At 54.3% G+C, this 19,695-nt stretch overlaps 5 protein-coding genes across 5 annotated transcripts; all 5 read right to left on the minus strand.

The window, feature by feature from the left end:
- Window positions 1-1,018: 1,018 nt before the first annotated feature.
- J4E92_007654 (uncharacterized protein) lies at window positions 1,019-3,331 on the minus strand (the record flags this gene model as incomplete). Its single annotated transcript, XM_051499017.1, has 1 exon — window positions 1,019-3,331. The coding sequence occupies one exon, from the start codon at window positions 3,329-3,331 to the stop codon at window positions 1,019-1,021; it is 2,313 nt and encodes a 770-aa protein (XP_051350752.1).
- Window positions 3,332-3,762: 431 nt separating this feature from the next.
- On the minus strand, window positions 3,763-4,674 carry J4E92_007655 (uncharacterized protein; the record flags this gene model as incomplete). The annotated part of the gene is made up of 3 exons (XM_051499018.1): window positions 3,763-4,030; window positions 4,095-4,179; window positions 4,413-4,674. The coding sequence occupies 3 exons, from the start codon at window positions 4,672-4,674 to the stop codon at window positions 3,763-3,765; spliced, it is 615 nt and encodes a 204-aa protein (XP_051350753.1).
- A 302-nt stretch (window positions 4,675-4,976) lies between these two features.
- J4E92_007656 (uncharacterized protein) lies at window positions 4,977-7,120 on the minus strand (the record flags this gene model as incomplete). Its single annotated transcript, XM_051499019.1, has 2 exons — window positions 4,977-6,792; window positions 6,957-7,120. The coding sequence occupies 2 exons, from the start codon at window positions 7,118-7,120 to the stop codon at window positions 4,977-4,979; spliced, it is 1,980 nt and encodes a 659-aa protein (XP_051350754.1).
- A 1,991-nt stretch (window positions 7,121-9,111) lies between these two features.
- J4E92_007657 (uncharacterized protein) lies at window positions 9,112-12,381 on the minus strand (the record flags this gene model as incomplete). The annotated part of the gene is made up of 2 exons (XM_051499020.1): window positions 9,112-10,692; window positions 10,720-12,381. The coding sequence occupies 2 exons, from the start codon at window positions 12,379-12,381 to the stop codon at window positions 9,112-9,114; spliced, it is 3,243 nt and encodes a 1,080-aa protein (XP_051350755.1).
- Window positions 12,382-14,281: 1,900 nt separating this feature from the next.
- Window positions 14,282-18,532, minus strand: J4E92_007658 (uncharacterized protein; the record flags this gene model as incomplete). The annotated part of the gene is made up of 6 exons (XM_051499021.1): window positions 14,282-14,623; window positions 14,675-14,806; window positions 14,859-17,473; window positions 17,526-17,801; window positions 17,850-17,960; window positions 18,010-18,532. 6 exons carry the CDS (start codon window positions 18,530-18,532, stop codon window positions 14,282-14,284), a joined length of 3,999 nt encoding a protein of 1,332 aa, XP_051350756.1.
- Between the last annotated feature and the right edge of the window lie 1,163 nt (window positions 18,533-19,695).

A 19,695-nucleotide genomic window follows, 5' to 3' on the forward strand; every position in this document is an offset into this window, starting at 1 on the left:
GGATTATGTTTGCTTTTGCGGAGCTATCCGAGGGTGAGGAATGCCATGGCCATGGACCCTGGCAAGTGAGGACCACCAAGACTCCAACTTGAGCGATGGGTACCATACCCGTTGCTGATATCGCGGTCAACTTCTCCGTGCCACTCGTCGTCGTCGTCGTCGATATGTCTAGTTTGAGGAGTGGAGCAAAGACAAGGATGGGCAGCAAGCGACGACCCGAAAAAGCAATTTACGATGCAACTTTGGAAAGAGCACCAAGTTGTATGGCCCCATTCGCTACATAATCCGCCAAACAAGTAGGATAAGATTGAAAGCGGGATTAGAAGCACTAACTACACAATCATCTAGAAGCAAGCCTCTACCCTGCGGAGGATACAAAAGCCAACGCCCTGCTTTTCTCAGTCCCCAACGCCCCACCTCAGCTTTGCATGTACAATCGTGAAGGTCCTGTATCTAGGCCCAAGAGGGGGCAACGCGCTTCGCCGACGGTGATTGGATGGACAAGATAAAGACGAGATGTCTGGTAACGAGATCGTGGAGTCAATAGGCAGATTAGTCTTGTAACGCAGTGATAGTATCGCAGTGATAGTATCGCATTGTGATGGAGTGTACAGATGTCAACTCCTGGGACTACAACTTCGACTTGGTAAAACAGTCAGAAGAGTAGAGAATGAAGATAACGCGTCGTGTCTCAATCTTTGCTGTTACGGAATAACACTTTCTATCATGGTGTATTAAGGTGTAATTGTAGGTTATGCAGCGGGCATCGACAGTTTATGCGCACATATTCAGCCACAGGAACAGGACATCTAAATATTAGAACTCGGATTAAGGTAGAACTTAAACACACATCCATGAAAGCTCCTGTGTGGATTTCTTCTAAATCGAGTAGAAAGCTTACTAAACACCGTGATCCACTTATATGGACATGTGGTGTTTTCATTGTTTTAAAGCTGAAAGCCTCACATACTGTTGTCTCATACATTCAACCAACTACTCTTAAATCGTCTATAACCGTCTAATCAAACCCCTCAAACCCACTCTCATCCCCACTCCCTCCATCCCCCTTCTCCTCCCCCTTCTCCCTCCTCTTCGCCGCCTCCCTTGCTCCCTTCCTCTTATTCTCAATCTTACGATCATACCCACTCTTACTACTAATCCTATCCACCTTGACCCCCTTCCCATCCCTCCCATCCTTAGCCCCAGCCTTCACACTCCTCCTCGCCTCAACACCCCTCCTCTTAAGCATCTGCCTCTCCCTCTTACTAGGCGTCGGCAACGCATCCAACAACCACTGTTTCACACTCCCCTCGCCCTCGCCCACCCCCCTCATCTTCTCGCTCGCTCGGATAACATTCGCAATAAGCTTCACAAACGGAATATCGTCTTGAGTGTAAAACGTCACAGCGACGCCTCCCTCGCGGCCAGCCCGCCCGGTACGTCCTACGCGGTGCACGTAGCCGGCTGCGGAGGAAGGGACGTCGTAGTTCACCACGCCGTTCAAGCCGCGGAAGTCCACGCCGCGGGATAACAAGTCCGTGGTTATCAAGACCCAGATCTCGCCCCTTCGAAATCTCGTCATTATGCCATCTCTAGCCGACGAACTCAGATCAGCGTGTAACACTGCAATCCGCGAACTACCGCCTGCTTCAGGCGGGATGTCGTAGAGGAGTTCGGAGTGGAGGGCGATGGCGCGGGGGATGGTTTGTGTGAAGACGAGAAAGGGGGGTCGCAGGATAGGGGTCGAAGTTGATGTGAAAACAGAGGTTGGATGCAGGAGTTGGCGCAGGCCGAGGAGCTTGCCTTGTTCGGTTGCGGCGTAGGTTAGTTGGTGGGATATGTTTGGTATGGCGGAGTCTTTGAGGCCGACGACGAGGCGGATGAGGGGGGGTCGTGCGGGGAGGGTAGTGGTGGGCTGGTCTGAACGTTGGGAAGGAGGTGAACTGGAGAGGGCGGACCAGCGGTCGTTCAAGGTAGATGTTGTCAGACTGTCGATATTCGAGCCCATTGTTGCGGACCAGAGACCGATTCGTAGCTTCGGATTCGTGCAGGCGTTCCATATCGCGAGGGTTTGTTCGCGGAAGAGAGGGTCAAGGAGGACGTCTGCTTCGTCGAGGACGAGTTGGGATACACTGGGGATACCCGCGACGGTACCATCCGTGCGCTTCAAGGCGTTCAGCAGGGCCAGTGGTGTCGCGACCAAGATGGCAGCTTTCACAAGCTCTGCCCTTCGACCAGCTTGCTTCTTCTTTGGCGCTGTCGCTTCCTCGTCTTCCGACTCAGACTCGTCGTCGTCGTTGTCCGATACCTCAGCTTTCTCTGCGTCGTCCTGGGTCTCTTCTTCTGGCTCGTCTACGACTCGCATACCCTTCCTCATAAGCGTAGCCTTGACCGCCGTCCCCTTCGCCAATTTCCTCGCCTCATTGACAATCTGCGCAGCGAGTTCTCTCGTGGGAGCAAGGACAACGGCGCGAGGACCCTCTTTCGTATCCGCAGTCTTGCCCTCCGCAAGCAGCGAATCGATAATCGGTATCAAGAACGCTATCGTCTTTCCACTGCCCGTCGGCGCCACGGTCAAAAGATCGATATCCCCATTATACTGAGCCCCAGACAAGCCCTCGGCATCCTGTGCAACCCCATTCGAACCCTCACGCCCCTTCTTGCTCAGCAGCAACGGTAAAGCGCCCAGTTGCACCTCGGTAGGTAGCTTGTACCCCTGCTCTGCTATATTCTCCGCCAGTCGTCTCGAGATACCGTATCGCGTCCGTAACTGCGCAAACGAGGTGAGGGGCTGCGGGTAGAGCGACTTCTTCGCATCCTTCTTCTTCTCCTTGGCGTCTTTCTCCTTCTTCCGCTTCTTCGACTTCTTCTCTTTGGCTGGCTCTTCTACTTGCGGCGCGAAGTCTTCCAGGACCGAGACCTTGAGTTTGTGCGAGCGCAGTATCCGCTTGCACTCGTCCACGTCGTATGGCTCCTCTTCTACTTCCTCTGTATCGTTTTGGAGTCTGGCCTCTTCCTCCTTCTTCTCTTGCTGCTTCTGCTTCTTCCTCTGCTTCTTGGATAGCGTGCTTCCGTTTACGTCTGGTTCTCTGCTTGCACCGCCGCCGAAGAAGTCGAGGTCGGCGGGCAGGTCGTTGACGCTAGGAGATGCATCCCGGCCATTCTGCCCTCTCTTCCTCTTGCGACTGGTATTCGACGTGTCGGACGGTTGTGCTGGGTCGTCGTGGCCAAACAGCTGCGGGTTTGCGACGGCGCCGGAGGAGGGAAGCTTTTGCGCGGACGAGCTTGGCGCCGCTTTGGAGGATCGCGAGAGGAGTTTGAACACGTTCATAGTGGCGGAGGATCAGGGCAGAGTCAAAAAGAGCGAGTTAGATCCTGTCCGGCATGGCGACTTGGGTTTTGTTCACACTGCAAAAGTTGGATGGATGCGCTCAGAAAAATAACTGGGCCGCGGCGGTTCGGCGCAACTAGCGCCGATCATTCGAGCATTCACGCAGCTATCATTATCGTTGCTTGGACTGAAGTAGATGCATTGCCAATAATTGCACATGTGTAGAAAATGGAATCTAAATCAGAGGTATGTGCAGTATACAGTATCGGATCCCTTGCATCCCGAGTGCACCGCAAACACACTTGCTCAGCTTCCCTGCCCGCCAAATCGTACAGTGTTTCCTCGCCGCCCCCTCGTCGTCTTGCTCGCTACCGTTGGAACCTTTGTGCATGCTGTAATAGTCGTGTCGTAGCTTCCTCAGCTCATCGCACTCAGTGGTGCTCGTCCTTCTTGGTCCTGTAGCCAACAAGCTTGAAACGGCCGATGATCTCGCCAACCGAGAAGAAGCCAATCACCTCGGCGACAACCACACCCATCGAGTACCATTGTTCGCGGGGAATGTTCCGGACTTGTGCAAGGACGTTGGCGGGTTGCTGCGAGGCGCTGTTGGCTTCGCTGGCTACGCGGTTGAAGAGCGAGGTTGGGTTGCGGAGAGCGTTCAAGGCGGGCTGGATGTAGTTCTGCATCGTCTGGACGGATCTTGGTGCAGTTAGTAATTATTCCGATACCCCAGTGTGTCGAGTGGTGCTGCTGGGAGGCTTACGGTGGTTGCATGCTTCGTTGGTGGGCAATAAGCTTGCCGAGCTCGAGTCCGACCCTTCCGTAGTAGGTAGCCTTGGGAACCAGTCCTGTAGTACTGTCAGTCGATAGTTCAGTTTGGAGTATTCAGCTATTCTGCGACTCGCGGCCATCCGTCTGTCACGGGTGAGCCATGCAAATATGGCTGCGCCTGATAAGCCATATAGAGCTGTTCGGACAAGCCAATGCACTCCGCAATTTGCTCTCTCAGCTCAGACTACTGCACGCAATTCGCACATGGCCAATTGATACCCTCCCCCGCCGCAGAGATGGTGTGACTGACCGTTGACGAAGTTGACCATCCTTCCTACCCGTCCAGTGGCCTGCTGTGTCGCATTGTTGGCGGCTTGACCGGCACTCTGTGCGGCTGAGCTCGCCGAGCTTGTGACCTTGGTGAGACCCTCTGATGCCTTTGACTGTGCCTTTGACGCGGTTTCCTTTACAGTGTTGGTGGCTTCGGCGGTCGTAGAGGCATTGCGGATGCCAGCGCGGCGGACGGCGAACGTCGATTGCCGTATGGCGGCACGTGATGCAGCGAGAGACATGTTGATGCGAATTGACTGAGGGGAGATGGGGTGTCGCCGGTCGTCTGCTCGTCTCGTGAGGGTGGATGGAGCTCGGCAGTGACGCTTGGTTTTTCAGCGGAGTCCGTGCGTCGTCGCCGCTTGCCGGCTCAGGGGATCAACCATGTTGCCATTACAACCTCAACAATCCCATGCTAGTCACAACGAGGTCACTTTCATGAGAGATTTGTAGTTGTATCATGAAGAATACGTGCTTCACTGTCATACTCATCTCCAGGTTATACAACACTTCTTCAGCAGTAAACAATCTCCTCACAACACCATCACCAACTACCATCGAAACTCCTCTTCTTCTCCTTGGGCTGTCCCAACATCTCACCTTTGATCAGAAAGTTCAACTTTCTGATCTCAGTCCAGCGACTCAACGCACCCAACTCAAGCACACTCATCCTTCTCATCTTACCACTGGGGTTTCCAATCACAACAGCTTTCCAGTCACTGCCCCTGCCGACCTTTTCTAGGTCTTTGAACTCCTGCCAGGCTGCCGTGTCGCGACGGGTTCCGAAGGTATGGTTGGGTATAACTTGTACGGACTTGAAGCGACAGAGGACCAGGATCAGAAGAACAGTGATGCCAAACAGGATGCCCGCCGTAGCACCCGTGGATTTCTGTGCGCCAAGACTTCGCGTCATGTTGCCGCCCACCATGGTTGCGACAGCAGCGAGGACGAAAGCGATGATCTGGCTAGCGAAAACACCAGCAGTGACACGTGGAAAGGAGGTGTAGTTTGTCCTTCGCCTGCGATCTTGGACAGCCATACTTTGCAAGCGATGTCGCGTGTTGACTCCAGGTTGCAAGTCACAGGTATCGAACGTCTCCATCATCAGGCCATGGCACTCGGCTATGGCGAGGATACTGAGGAATCCTACGGCGCCAGCGAAGATGATCGGTACAAGCCATGGTTGAGGGCACCTAGCCGACGAGACAGTGTACGCCATGCCCATCAGCGGAAGCGTGAGCGTGAAGATGGCGCGGCGGACAAGATGGCTCGACCAGGTCACTTGCTTCTGGAAAGTCATGGAGTCGGTGCGGAACGCACTTTTCCGCTCACGAGAGAAGATGCCGGCTTTCGTCAAGGGGATGGCAAGGAAGGCGCCAATAGCTATCGATATAACGCCTGCGCCCACCTTTGTTGGTTTCCATCGGTAGTCTCGCGACAACAGAGCACCGAGAAGGACTATCACAAGTACTACCTGGGCGTAGATCCATCCAAGATAGAGTGCCAGGACGAGAAAGCCAGGTTGGCAGAGCATCATTGTCATGAGCTTGATACCCGCCCACGCTTCTTCAAACCAATACTTCGGTCCCTCGGTCTCGATATGTAACTTTACCTCACCCCGACTCACGCGCCTGGTAATATAGTTCTCGTCTCTGTCGTACACCTCAGTTACAGACTTCCGAAAGGGTGCGCGTCGCGTTTCCGAAGTCGTGATGTTGAGGACCAAGGCAAAAGCTAGAATCACGACGATAATGTAGAATCCCCACTGCGGCGATAGACGGTCGATGATCGCAGCGCCAATCTGAAAGCCGACGGCAATGGAAGCAATCCAGCACCATGACCAGATACCCAGCCACATACCCATACCCCCACCATGGCGGCGGACATCATTCGCGACAACGAACTCTTGGTGCGGATTCTTGGACTGTAGCGAAGCCCCAAAGAGGTCAAGTAGTACAGTGATGTAATTGACGTTTGCGAAACCGAGGACGAAACCAGATACACCGCGCGATAGCAGAAGGCCGACACGATACTTTGCCTCCTTGTTGTGGTAGCCGCTTACAACAATAGCTTGAGGAAACTGAAGTGGCAAGGCGATTGCTAGTGAAGCAAGAATATAGGGCTTTCGTCCGTGCAGGAGAGGTAGTGTCCAAGCGAAGAAGGTCGAGATAGCAAGTCCAGCGTAGAGTACTGCATTGCCTATGATCACGATATGGCGTTCGTCTGCGAGAGAGTACTGGATACGAGGTACCTCACCAGCGTAGATACCGACGATGATGCCAAGCAGAGCTGTGTTGATGCATGCAATACTGGCGGTTAGACGCTTCTTGCCCGTAGACCAGTTTCTCGCAATTGGCTGTCTACGGTGATGTCGATGAAGACTGAACGTATGGTGATGCGCCTGTTCTCGCACCGTGAGTTCACCGCCATATGGTTTCGATGGTACATCATCCTCGTCGGATGAGCACTCGGTTTCACCGAAGCCTGAATCTCTTGGTTCGGGCCGGGGCTTGGGTCGACACACAAGCTCTGGGCTGTGGTGGCGTCGATGTCGATGTCGTGTGGAATCACCGTGGTGGCGTCGGCGAGAGCGACCACGAGACTCATCTCGACCCACAGGACGGAGGACAAAATCCACATGTTCTCGCGGAGCTGGCTGAACGAGCTTGGGCAGAAGCAGATCGGCATGGAGGTGGTCTCGTTCGCTTTTGCGGTCACTGGACGAACATGACGACGTAGAAGAACTGCTTTCTTTTCGCGCATTCTGATTCGAGTAGGCCCAGTCGTAAGACACCGAAGCTCTTGGCAGGTCAGCATGCAGACGGACATCGGGGGCGATGTCATCTAGATTAATCCGATCAACGACAATCGGGAGTATGTTGTGAGTGCGAGACGGCGAGCTTGAAGACTCAGACACCTTCAGAGGAAGAGCAGTTGTCATGAGATATTCAGGCTCGGTGGTAGCGTCGTGTACTGCGTCTCTCGCCCCCTCGATAATCGTGTAAAGTTCTTCCATTTGACCCCGATCATCGGCAACCTCTGCAACCGCGGCAGCTTCCTGTACCATGTCTTCCAAGTCTTCTACTGCGTTGCTTATCTTTCGTTTCGCCGCCCGCTCAAAGGTAACGCGGGCTGGTGCCGGTTGCGTAGGAGACATTGTGACTCTAGAGATGACTGCTGGAGGCGTGCTGGTGCAGTCTGACGTGCTGGACTGTTGAAGATGATTCGGGACCGGCGCGAGGCTGTCAGCGCGAGGGCGAGCATCGTGTACATGGTTGACCCCCAACTCGTCAACGTCTTGTTTGATGTTTACGACAGAAAGCCTCTTTTGTGGTTCATGTGACTGCGATATGGATGTTCGATGCGCCGACCTTAACGGCGTTACTGTATTAGTCGCCAATGAGAAACGACGCGTTTGGGCTTGTCGATGTCTCGTCACTGGGGATGGGCTACTGGTAGCTGTTGATGGAACCCGACGTTCACCTGCGGGTACTGATGACTTCCTTCGTGGCATCGGTCTGGTCGTGATAATGGGCTGAATCCCAGTCGCGACAGTCACCTTGCCGCTAGGTCGCGTGCTTGGTGATGGAGACGGCTTAGGGCTTTCGTGACCATCTACAGGCGAGCTGCATGGGCTTTCCACAGTCGTGCTGTTCTGACCATCCGTGAACGTTGCAGCCACGGCCTGTGAAGTTTTGTTGCTGAGCCAGGGAAGTCTGTCCGATGTCGTTCGTGTTCCAAGCTTCTTGCGTTCCGGTGCCTTCGTCATCTTTGGGGGAGTGCTCGACGCCTTCGAGGCATTGTTCTCAGACTCAGTCATGTTGTTGAGTGAACGATTGATTGGATTGGTCTGTATGAGACGGCGAACACGTGTGAACACCAATGACGGCAGTTTACGCGCTCATGTGAAGTTTGCCGATCGAATTGCTAGAGGGTTGGAGTGAGATGTCGGCCTAGAAGGTGAGATGCAAAATGAATATGAGACGACCAGCTTCGACTGCTCGCAGGTAATCGCAAGCAGGGCGGCGGAGGCGGAGGACGTAGAGGGTGTAGAAGAAGCTGGTCGTTGTAGCGATGAGACAAAGGATGGACGGCTGGAAGGTATGGAAGCGGTGTCGTGTGAGTGCGATAACATGGAGGTTGAGCTAGCTCTGTTTACTTGACTGACGCACCTGGCCTTGGACTCGCTCTTTCCGTTGTTGCATACAAAAGGCGCAGGTGACTTGAGGGGCAAGTCCGACACCCACCCACGTTATCTAAAATCAAACTAACGGCATTCATGACCTGCAATGCTTCTTGTATCTCACTTGAACTCGTTGCTGGAAACACTGTATTACGCTATATCTTGCTAACTCCCCTTCCTTCCGCTCGCGACGGAGAAGAACATTCCATATACGCCATGAAACACATGGGTGAAATCAAACGCCAGATACCCCACATCGTACGCCGATGTACATTTCCCCGAGAAGAGAAGGTAAAGCCTTGATCATTCGAGATCGGGTATCAAAAAATGCGAAAACACGTGTTTGCGCGTCTAAATATGCGGGTAGGAAACAGATGTTGTTAGAAAAGAACATGTGTGGTGAAAAGACGATAGATCGAACATGGAAAGAGCGAAAGGAAACCATAGCGCGAACGCTGTGTAAACATAGAGGAGACCCGCAGCTTTCTCGCGCACACTAGCCACCACCCATACCAAACAAGAACTTCAGCTCTGATACGCTGAGCTTGGTAAGGCTCTTCGACGCATTCTCATCCAGCGCCGCATCAATCTGCTCACGCTTCCTATCCTGGATAGCAATGATACGATCTTCCACGGTCTCCGGTACAATGATGCGGTGCACATATACTTCACGCTCCTGGGGCATACGATGGGCGCGGTCGATGGCCTGTTCTTCGATGAAGGGGTTCCAGAAAGGGTCGAGGATAATGACCTGAGATGCTTTCCAGAGATTGAGACCCGCGTTACCGGCTTTGAGGGAGACAAGCATAATGTTTTCGTTTGGGTCGTCCATGAAGGCGTTTACGGCGTCGGCGCGCTCGTCCATCTTCATGCTGCCGTCGTAGCGCTGGTAGGCCAGTCTTTCTCGGTGTAGAGGTACTTCGACGAGATCGAGCAAGGAAGTGAACTGGGAGAAAACGAGCGTCTTCTCAGTCGGGTCATTCTCCTTGATCTCTTTGAGCAGTTCAACAGTCCTGCTGATCTTCGCAGACGGAATGAAGGTCTTGTCCAGGCGACGCAGGTAGCGCTTCTTCGCGCTCTTGTTACGGAGAGACTCTTTCTTGAGCTGAGCAAGAGTAAGCTTGGGTTTGGCGCGTTCCTTGCCCTTGCCCTTGTTGCCCTTGCCAGACTTCTTTGCCTTTGCCTTTGCCTTTGACTTCTTCTTAGACTTGGACACAGATGCGGAGCCTAGGTCGTCGTCGTCATCTTCCGCCTCATCGGCGACGTATTCGTCTTCCTCATCATCGTCAACGACGAAGCCAGCAAGGTTGCCCTTCCTGTCGACATCCACTGCATCCTCCTCGTCTTCGGAGATGTCAGAATCAGAGTCATCTTCTTCAGCATCGCCCTCCTCTTGTTCTGACAAGTCAGCTGACCCAAGCCGCTCTGGGCAGTGGACCTTGCAGAAGTGCTTGTAATCTGTGATCAGTTTGGCGCTGATATCACCACGGCAGTGTGGGCACAAGGCCGGGGCAGCTTCATCATTGCCATCTTGAGCGGTTCGCATGGCCGGATCCATGATCTTCTGGACACATTCACCGCACACCGTATGTCCACACGGGATGAGGATCGTCGGATTCGGATCGAGATCAAGGCAAATCGGGCAATCGAAAGACTCATTAGCCTTCAGTCGCGCGACGACCTCATCACTCAGTTCCCTGGCGCGGCTCAAGAGATCGTGTTCATCGATAGCCTCGGTTGCTGGTTGACTGAGGTCTTTGATAAGATGCGGATGACAGCATGCTTGGCGGAGGCGAAGCAGGAGAACCAAGACGTTGGCGTAGTTGCTTGTGACAGTACCCTTATCAAGGAACTTATTCATCTGAAGCTGCGACTTGGTTTCTAGAGCCTTGTAGAGCTCATGTTCCTCGTCTTCGAACTCCACACTATCGATGGCAGAGTGCTTGGGAGGGATCTTGGAAACAGGCTGCCCATCAACGACAGCGTCTTTCCGACGCCGGAGCATGATACCCTTGATTACGATGTGAAGACGGTTCTGTGCACCGGTCCGCGCGCGTGGCTGAGTGCTCTTGTAACCCTAAATTTCGTTAGTAAAAGATCGTACCCAATAGTCAGAGTCATCTGTACTTGCCTTTGCAATGTCCATGCTATACTTGGTCCATGTAGTATACGGCGACATCTTCAAGAACCGGAGAAGAGGGAAAAGCTCGTCAACGCTGTTCATCATGGGCGTACCAGTCATGCACAAGCGGTGTTTAGCCATGAGGTCAGCGCACGCCTTGGACGCCTTGGAGTTCCGGTTCTTGATATTGTGGGCCTCGTCGATGATGATACGATACCACATGCACTCTTGTCCTAGCAGTGCGAGCCTGTCCTTGGCCTTGCGGCGCATGCTAGGATTGCGGAGCTCTGCGTCGTTGGCCATCGCCTCTTTGGAAGACTCCTTTTGCTTGTATTCTGAAGTCAGGGAACCAAAGGTGGTGAGGACGACGTCACACTGGCGAAGACGAGCGAAATCAACGTTCTTACCACTGCCATGATAGAGATGAACCTTGAGCTTGTGGCGAGGATGGATATGACGCTCGATCTCCTTCTCCCATTGTCGCATAAGGGCGACAGGCGCGATAATGAGCGTTGTCTTGCATGCCGGATCCGTCGGCGGATTCGCGCAAATGAGAGCGAGAGCCTGGATGGTCTTGCCCAGACCCATATCGTCTGCAAGAATACTGCCCTTGGTCGCGCCGCGCTCCTTGTCGAGCAGCCACGTGAGACCTATACGCTGATATTCTTTCAAAGTACAAGTCATGGTCTTGGGAGTGGGCGCTCGCTTTTCTTTGTCCTCTTCGTCAACACCAGCACTGATGCTCTGCAAGAGCTTCTCAATGTCTTCCGCCTCATTGACATTGAGCGGGAAGCGGCCATACTCCTCTCCGTCACTGCTCCACCCCCGCATGTGTTCGGGATAATCTGCTTCAGCACGAGGCTGATAAGGGAAAGTCTGCGGCACAGCGAAATGACTACCTGGTGCACTGGGTGCGATCAGAAACTCAGCAAGCTCTTCCGGAGCCATGAACTCTTGATTGAACGCATCTGCTGGTAGTATGGTGCCATTGTCACTTCCTCCCTGATAGTTATTGAGCTCCGGGAATGGGTCCATATAGTGTGGGGCGGGATCTGGTTGCGCATGTACATGGATAGGAAGCTCGTAATTGCCAGGCGAAGGTGGATTCGATTCAGTCAGGTCGACAAAGTCCATAGGGTCGGAGTGACGAACCCGAGCGGCCTCGCGACTAGGAAGCGATTGTGACCATGGACCAACGGGCGAAGTTGGAGTTACCGGACTAGGCTGCCCGCTGACACGCTTGGCTTCGGGGTAGTCGGTTATCCCAAGGCTGCGCTTGCGGCTATGTTGTGGTTCAGGCAGAGGCGGCGAGGGCGGTACTTGCATACCATACGACGACCCGTTGGTGTATGACGGGCCGCTATGGTAGCTTGTGTGGTTGTTTCCGTTGGCATGTGTCCAGTCACCATTCTCGTTTGAAAGGACCTGGCCATATGCGGTCATGGCGTTGTTGGGCTGGAAGCCATTTTCTGTGATGGCAGTGACCAGGGCATCGGTCTCGCTTTGGTGCTGCTCAGCCGACTGCTGCTGGTATAGCGTCTGGAGCATGTTCTCGTACACCGGCCGATCAGCGGGATCAATGGCTGGAAGGACCTCTTCGAGCATCTGAATATTGTCTTGAAGGCTCATCGCGTCCGACGCCATCTTGGGCTAGGCGATACCGTGTTTAGGTATGCGAAGGAAGCGGGTCGGCGGTTGTACCAGGGGACGTGGTGGTGGGGTGGGAAGCGCCAGCAGTGCGGCGCAGGGCGAGTTAAGTAGGAAAGGCGCTGTCGGTGCTGCGGCGAGGACGCGGTGAATATGAAAGTGAATGGGGAGACGGTGCTGGTGAAATCAGGCAGCCGTGCTTGCCTCAGCTGGGAGGGAAGGCGCCGTCGAGGCAGTTGCGATGTGCGGGCGCGACGCGTCTGGTTGCGCGGACCTTGTAGGCGTACGACGAAGCAGGAAGCGACGAAGAAGGTTGTGAAATGCAAACAACGAGGTTGCGACAAAGAAGCGAGCACAAGTTGAAGAAGAAGCAGACTAGGAAAGCGAACAAGGCGCTCCCGTCTACCGTATTGGGGCCATGATAGCCTTGTCGCAGTGGGGTGTGGGTTGAGCGACGACTTGACGACAGGGAAAGATAATGCGAAAGGCACTGCGCGCAGTCCGACATGTCGCGTCCCCCTCCGCCGTTACCGAGAAAGGGCAGCCTTTGCTAAGCCGAAGCGTGATGTCATCCGATACCAATCAAATCAATGAAAGCACGTCTCCAGGCGAAAATGCTGCAAACCAACGCTACACAGGGCGTGTGAAAAAAGCCCAGTCCTACCCAGCTGCTGAGTTGGCCACGAGGCTGAAAGCTGAAGGACTTTGTTTTCTGCCCTGTTCTGATGCTCCGGTCAGCAAACACGCCTGTAGTGAGCTTGGCGTGCATCCATGTACAACGACGTCAAGCGAGGCGCGCGAGAGACGCGAAATTAGATAGTGAACTAGCTGCATGTAGTGGCTTTGACGTCTATCATAAATAGATACCATGGGCGAGCATATCCGTCGCAATTAGCAATTGCCCATTCCGGGCCCCCAAACTCGTGTGGGTGACAGAGCCCTCGAGTCTACGGGCCTCGCACCCCGCGCCTGGCAAAAAGCAAGTATGCGAATTATCTAGTTCGCTGCAGTAGGTGGGATTTAGACATATCACTCGAGGCATATACCCCGTACAACCCGAACTTACTGGGCACCTATAATTACAAAGTCACAAAGTCACAGAAGCAGGCAGCAAGTCCCGAGATTACAAGACGCTGTATGGCTAAACCTCGCTTGGCCCGCGGCCGCCCTCACCGATGAGCACAACTAGCAGTTTTCCGAACAGAGTGACATATCCATGAGATAGTAGCAAAAGCGATTCTCAGCCCCACTACCGCTCTCACCCCAAATGACACATGCATGCGGAAGTAGCAATCGCAACTCTCAAGCCCACCAAAACACAAGTGCAATCCTTTGAATAAAGCGAAGGTATCCTATACACAACCACGACAACAACAACAGCGACGAGAGCAACAGCAGCACGCCAATCAAGCCACCGAGGCAAACCCATATGAACTAAACGCCCAAATATGCAAAAAAAAGTGGTTCGCACAAGAAGAAGATTCGTGGGTAGCAGCAACCAACAAACAAGGTGACAAGGACAGGTTCAAACAAGAAAACGCCAATACTCAGTTACCCAATTCAAACCGAATCCAAACCCCCATCCACAATCCCCATCCATGTTACCTTTACCTTCGCCCCCTCCTTCCCACCAGCCTAGAAATGTTGTGTTGTATGTGCGGGGTATCCGATGATTTCGATAATACGTCTGTCCGCGAGGAGAGACATCGTCCGATAGCGGTAGTAGTCGTCGATGCTTTTTTCCGAGTGTAGTTTGGTGTTTGTATAGGCCAAGGGGGGCTTTCAAGTGAGCTTAATCAAGCCTTCTCCTCTTCCTTTAAACGTCACAAAAAAATTCTCAGCTACTGTGACTCCGCAGCAAAAGCTACAACACACACACATATTAGGGTCAATTTACTCACAAACTAGCGGACAAGGAACGTACTCTCTCGACACTGCCATTATCCGTCTGATCCACCGCCAGCAGGTTTGGGCTTTGCGCTCCGCCTCCGCGTTCTGTGAAGCCGCGCGTTTCGAGCTGTGGGCGCTTCTTGCCGGGGCTGGGGAGGCCGCCTTGTGATGAGGAGGCGCCGCCGTTGTTCTCCCGGCCCGGGACGCTGATACTGGGGAGGTGCGAGGATGCTGTGTAGCGAGACTCGCTTGTGTGGTCGTACATTGTGCTGCTACTGCTGCCGACGGTGGCGCAGCGCAGGATTGTTTGAATGAGTTGGTTCTGGCGGAGGGGTTTGGATAGGTAGTCCTGAGATAGGAGTTAGTAGCAGGAAATGGTCTTGATGTCATGGTAACGTACATCCATCTGTGCAGCGAGACACTTCTCGCGATCACCAACCATGGCGTGCGCTGTGAGAGCGATGACGGGTGTTGACGGGATACCGTTCTCACGCTCCCATTCCCGGATCTTTGCTGTGGCTTCGAAACCGCCCTGAGATGATGTTAGTGGTGTACTTGCATTTAGAAAACAGAGCTCAACTCACCATGACGGGCATTTGGACGTCCATAAGCACGCAGTCGTAGCGCTTCTTCTGGATGTGCTCAAAGGCTTCAAGACCGTTGTTAGCCACAGTGACTCTGTGGTGGTACTTCTCCAGAATCCTGACGGCTAGCTTCTGGTTGACAGCGTTGTCTTCAGCCAGGAGAATCTGGAAAGACTTGGAGTGATCCGAGACAAGAGGTGCGGCGCGACCATCAAGTGCGGGGATGAGCGCGTTGCCCAAATCGATCGGCAGACAGGGTGTTGTCATGTAGCTCGAAATACCATTCTCAAGCGCGGACCTGAGGCTGATGCATACATGTGGTGTAAGCATGACAAGAGGAATGTACTTGAAGCGTTCCGCAATCCTGAGCTCCCGCGCTGTGTTGTCGTTGTCAACGATAACGCAGTCATAGGGCATGTCGGTCCTCTTCGTCGTCTCAGGAACCTCCTCAATCGACTTGACCACCATGGGTACGAGGTCAAGTGTCTTGAGGTGCTCAATGATCTGGTCCGAGAAGCCAGTGTTGCCTTGGTCGACAAAGAGGACGGCGTGCTGCTTGTACGCCACGAGCTGAGGCCGGATGGCGGTAACCTCCGGCGTGCCGAGACGTACTCTGCATGTGAAGTAGAACACACTGCCCTTGCCAAAGTCTGACTCGACCCACATACGACCGCCCATGAGGGTGACGAGACGTTTGGAGATGGATAGACCCAGGCCGGTACCACCGAACTTCCTGGTAGTGGAACCGTCCGCTTGCTGGAAGGTGTCGAAGATGAGATTGAGCTTGTCGCCACGGATGCCTATTCCAGTGTCGGAAACAGCAAACTGGAACACGTAGTGATCTGGGCCGCATTCTTGCTCTTGCGCCATGGAGATGGCCACCTTGACTTCTCCTAACTCTGTGAACTTTATAGCGTTACCGACCAAGTTGAGAATAATCTGCCTCAACCTGAAGGAATCACCCACAACGTAGTCGGGCACCTTGTAAGATACGTCGTAGGCGAGGTTCAGCTTCCGCTCGTTGGCTCTTGATGCCAGAGATTTGAGGGCGTTGAAGATTGTGCCTCGCATTGAGAACGGAATCTCTTCCATAACCATGCGGTTGGCCTCAATCTTGGAAATATCGAGAATGTCGTCGATGATGGTCAATAATTGACCAGCCAGGTTATGAACAATAGTCAACATCTCTCGTTGTGCGTGCGTAAGGTCGGTGTCGAGCGTAAGCTGGGTCATTCCAATGATACCGTTCATGGGTGTTCGGATCTCGTGCGACATGTTGGCGAGGAACTCGGACTTGGTCTTGTTGGCCAACTCGGCGGCTTCCCTGGCTGCCGTGTTCCTTTGGATACTCTCTCGCAAACTGGACACCATCTGGTTGATCTTGCGCTTCAGCTCGTCCATCTCGCCGGAAGCCTCGACGGTGATTTGGGTGAACTTGCCCTCCATGGCAGCGTTGGTGATGTCGCCGAAAGCGCGCACTTGGGACGTAAGATTCTGGGCCATGGTGTTGACGTCTGTGGTGATCTCTTTCCATCTGCCGTCGATGTCTCTTACATCTGCTTGGCCGCCCATCTTTCCGTCTACGCCCACATCGCGAGCTACGCGCTTCACAGCAAGAGACCATTCGTCTAGTCTCATAACCATGTCGTTGATAGTGTCTTTGAGTAGTCGAATCTCTCCTTCGGCGTCCACGTGCACTCTGCGGCTCATATCTCCCTTGGCGATGGCCTGTGTGACCTCGGAGATACTTCGCACTTGCAGCGTCAAGTTCTGGGCCATGGTGTTGACATTGTTGGTGAGGTCCTTCCACTTGCCTTCAACGTTGTCGACCTGCGCTTGGCCGCCGAGGATACCGTCTGTGCCGACCTCACGGGCCACCTTGCTGACCTCTTGTGCGAATGTGTTGAGACGGTCCACCATGGTGTTGATGGTAATCTTGAGGGACAGAATTTCACCCTGGACTTCTGCCTTGACCTTCCTGCTCAAATCTCCTCTTGCGACGGCTGTAGTGACTTCGGCGATCTCTCGCACTTGTGTTGTGAGGTTCATGGCCATACCGTTCACGTTTTCAGTGAGATCTTTCCAGGTTCCCTCAACACCATGCACTGTAGCTTGGCCACCAAGGCGACCCTCGGATCCGACCTCTCTCGCAATCTTGGTGACTTCATGGGCGAATTGCTGCAGCTGGTCCACCATGCGATTGATCGTGTTCTTGAGTTCCAAAATCTCACCCTTGCATTCGGCTTCGACTTTGCGGGTGAGGTTACCCTGCGCGACAGCCGTTGTCACTTGGGCAATGTCTCGCACTTGTGTAGTAAGATTTTGAGCCATGGCGTTCACGTTCACTGTGAGTTCGTTCCACATGCCCTTGACACCAGCGATTTCAGCCTGACCACCGAGCTTTCCTTCGGTACCGACATCTCTGGCCACCTTGGATACTTCAGTCGCAAACGACTGCAGTTGGTCCACCATGCTGTTGATGGTCTGTTGCAGCTGCAGAATTTCTCCGCGGGCCGGACGTTCAATCTTGCGACTGAGGTCACCCATGGCGACTGCGGTGGTGACTACGGCGATCTCTCGCACCTGGTCGGTAAGATTCTTGGCCATCCCATTAACTGCAGGACACGTTAGCATCGGGCCGATAGTGGAACCCTAATCACAACGTACCACTGTCAGTCAGCTCAGCCCAAATACCAGCAACTCCTGGTAGGTTGGCTTGACCGCCCAATCTGCCTTCGGTGCCGACCTCTCGGGCGAGGAATGTAACCTGACTAGCAAACTCCTGGAGTTGATCCACCATGGTGTTGATCGTGCGCTTAAACAGAGTGATTTCAGGGTCCATCTCCTTAGCATGGATCAAGACCTTCTTGCTCAAGTCACCCATGGCCACGGCCGTGACGATGGCGCCGATTTCCCGCAGTGCCTTTTGGAAAGCCAAGTTGGCTAAACATGTCAGCCGTGTCAACGCCTATGTGAGGCTGCAGAGCCTACCCTGTTGATGTTTGCCGAGTTCTCTCTTGAGTGCGCCGATGTCTTCAATGCCGTGTTCGAATACCATGCTCTGTGTCGTCAACTGCTTGTTCACTTCCTGGCTCAGGTTGTCTGTATGATGTCAGAATAAGCGCATGCGACTCCATTTGCACGCCCTTACCAATGTGCTCGCGCTGGTTCCTTATCTGGTCGGCTTGCTGGTTGAGGTGTACGCGCAGATAGTTGAGCTGCTCCTCGGTGAGGGCTGCGGCGGGCTGCTCGGGGTCGCCATTCGACTCTTTGGCTGCGAGCCAGTTGGACACCCAGATAGCGCGCTCCTTGTTGGATCCCCGGCGGCCCTGGACGGGTGGGCCGTTGTTGCCGCGCACGACGCCGGCCTGTGTATATAATACGCCCTCCTCCGGGGGCTCTTGTGCGGGTGTCAGAGGGAACTGGCCCTGCTTGGTCGCGGCGTGGCTGCTCTTGTGCTCGAGGAAATCTATTCTTGAGCAGAGCGCCGACAGCTCCTGCTCGAGTTGTGTCTTCTCTTCGCTCTCCGGGCCCGGCAGAGCGATGGCGTTGGCCGCCGTCTTGGCTCCATTGGCCGAAACCTGTGCGCTGAAGCTGGGGTCTCGCGTGGGGTCATGTTGGCGAGCGAGGTTGCGGATGATGGCTGAGACGCTCGAGTACGTCTCTGCGGCCATTGTGGCGGCGGGTGGAAGGGTGCGAGGCTCAAAAGGCTGCTATGTGCGCATCTGGAACGGAGGAGAGGACGGAAGTGCGGCGGGTCAAGTTTCGGTGCGAGGGCAGGCAGAAACGGACAAAGGAGGGACTGAAGAGTCTGCCGGTGCAGACGGCTGCGAGGATGCTGATGGATCGCGAGATGAACTCGAGAGGTATCGAGGAAGCGCAAGCAGGGGCCCCGCTGGAATGGATATCCAGTATGGCTCAAACAGGGCTAGCGCGGATCGGATCTAGCAGCTAGGCAGCGTGAAGAATAGCCGCACGCCACACGATGGAGGAGCAGAGGGGAGCGCGGCGGAAGAGCATTGAGAGACGGAACACGCCAGCCCAACGCAGCGTGCTACACTATGCTGCCTCACTGCCAAAAGGATTGCCCGACATGCTGCCGGGTTGGGAAAGCAGACTGGACACGAAGATGACAGTTGAGCGCTACGTCGCGTGCTGCACGGGTGGGTCCACACGTGCACGGCCGAGCTCAGAAACGGACAGGGCGGACTATGGCTGCCAACGGCCACTTGGTGAACAAACCACCGCAAATTCAGCCCTCCAGCACAACACCACTGCACACCGCCGACGTCATGGCCCGCGGAATGAAGTGTGACCATGCATTTCCCGTCCGCGTGCCAGCTCTTAGCACGTACGAGTTTACGAACAGAGCGACGAATGGCAGTGCGACCGAAGCCACCTGCACCCACCAGTGTGGCAAATTACCCCTATTCGCTGCTAACGGCGCGCGGAACAGGCATCGCCTAGCATCGCACCACACCGCGGACACCAAGGACTTCAACGCCCACGGCCAACTGTGAAGGCGCCTCTAAATTAGCCACGGCAGCTCTGCGCTGCTCTCCTGTTTGATCTGCATGCCACTGCACCTGCCGTACTCGTGCCGTGGTTTCAGCGCCATCGATCGCAATACTCTCATATCTTATCGTGCGCTGACTGACAGCTGACAGAGGGGCTCTGTGATGGTGCGTACGGTGGGGTACGCTTGTTCACAAAGCACGTCGCTTCGCTCAGGGTCTCTCCCGGCCGTCCGGCCGACTGCAGTAAGCGTGTCTGAGCGGATGCCGGCACATGCTGGCTAACATGCGAGGACGTGTTCTTGCGCTGTCCAAAATCGACT

The sequence above is a fragment of the Alternaria infectoria genome (genome assembly GCF_024043175.1).
Source record: "Alternaria infectoria strain BMP 0036 chromosome Unknown scaffold_13, whole genome shotgun sequence".
Taxonomy (NCBI): domain Eukaryota; kingdom Fungi; phylum Ascomycota; class Dothideomycetes; order Pleosporales; family Pleosporaceae; genus Alternaria; species Alternaria infectoria.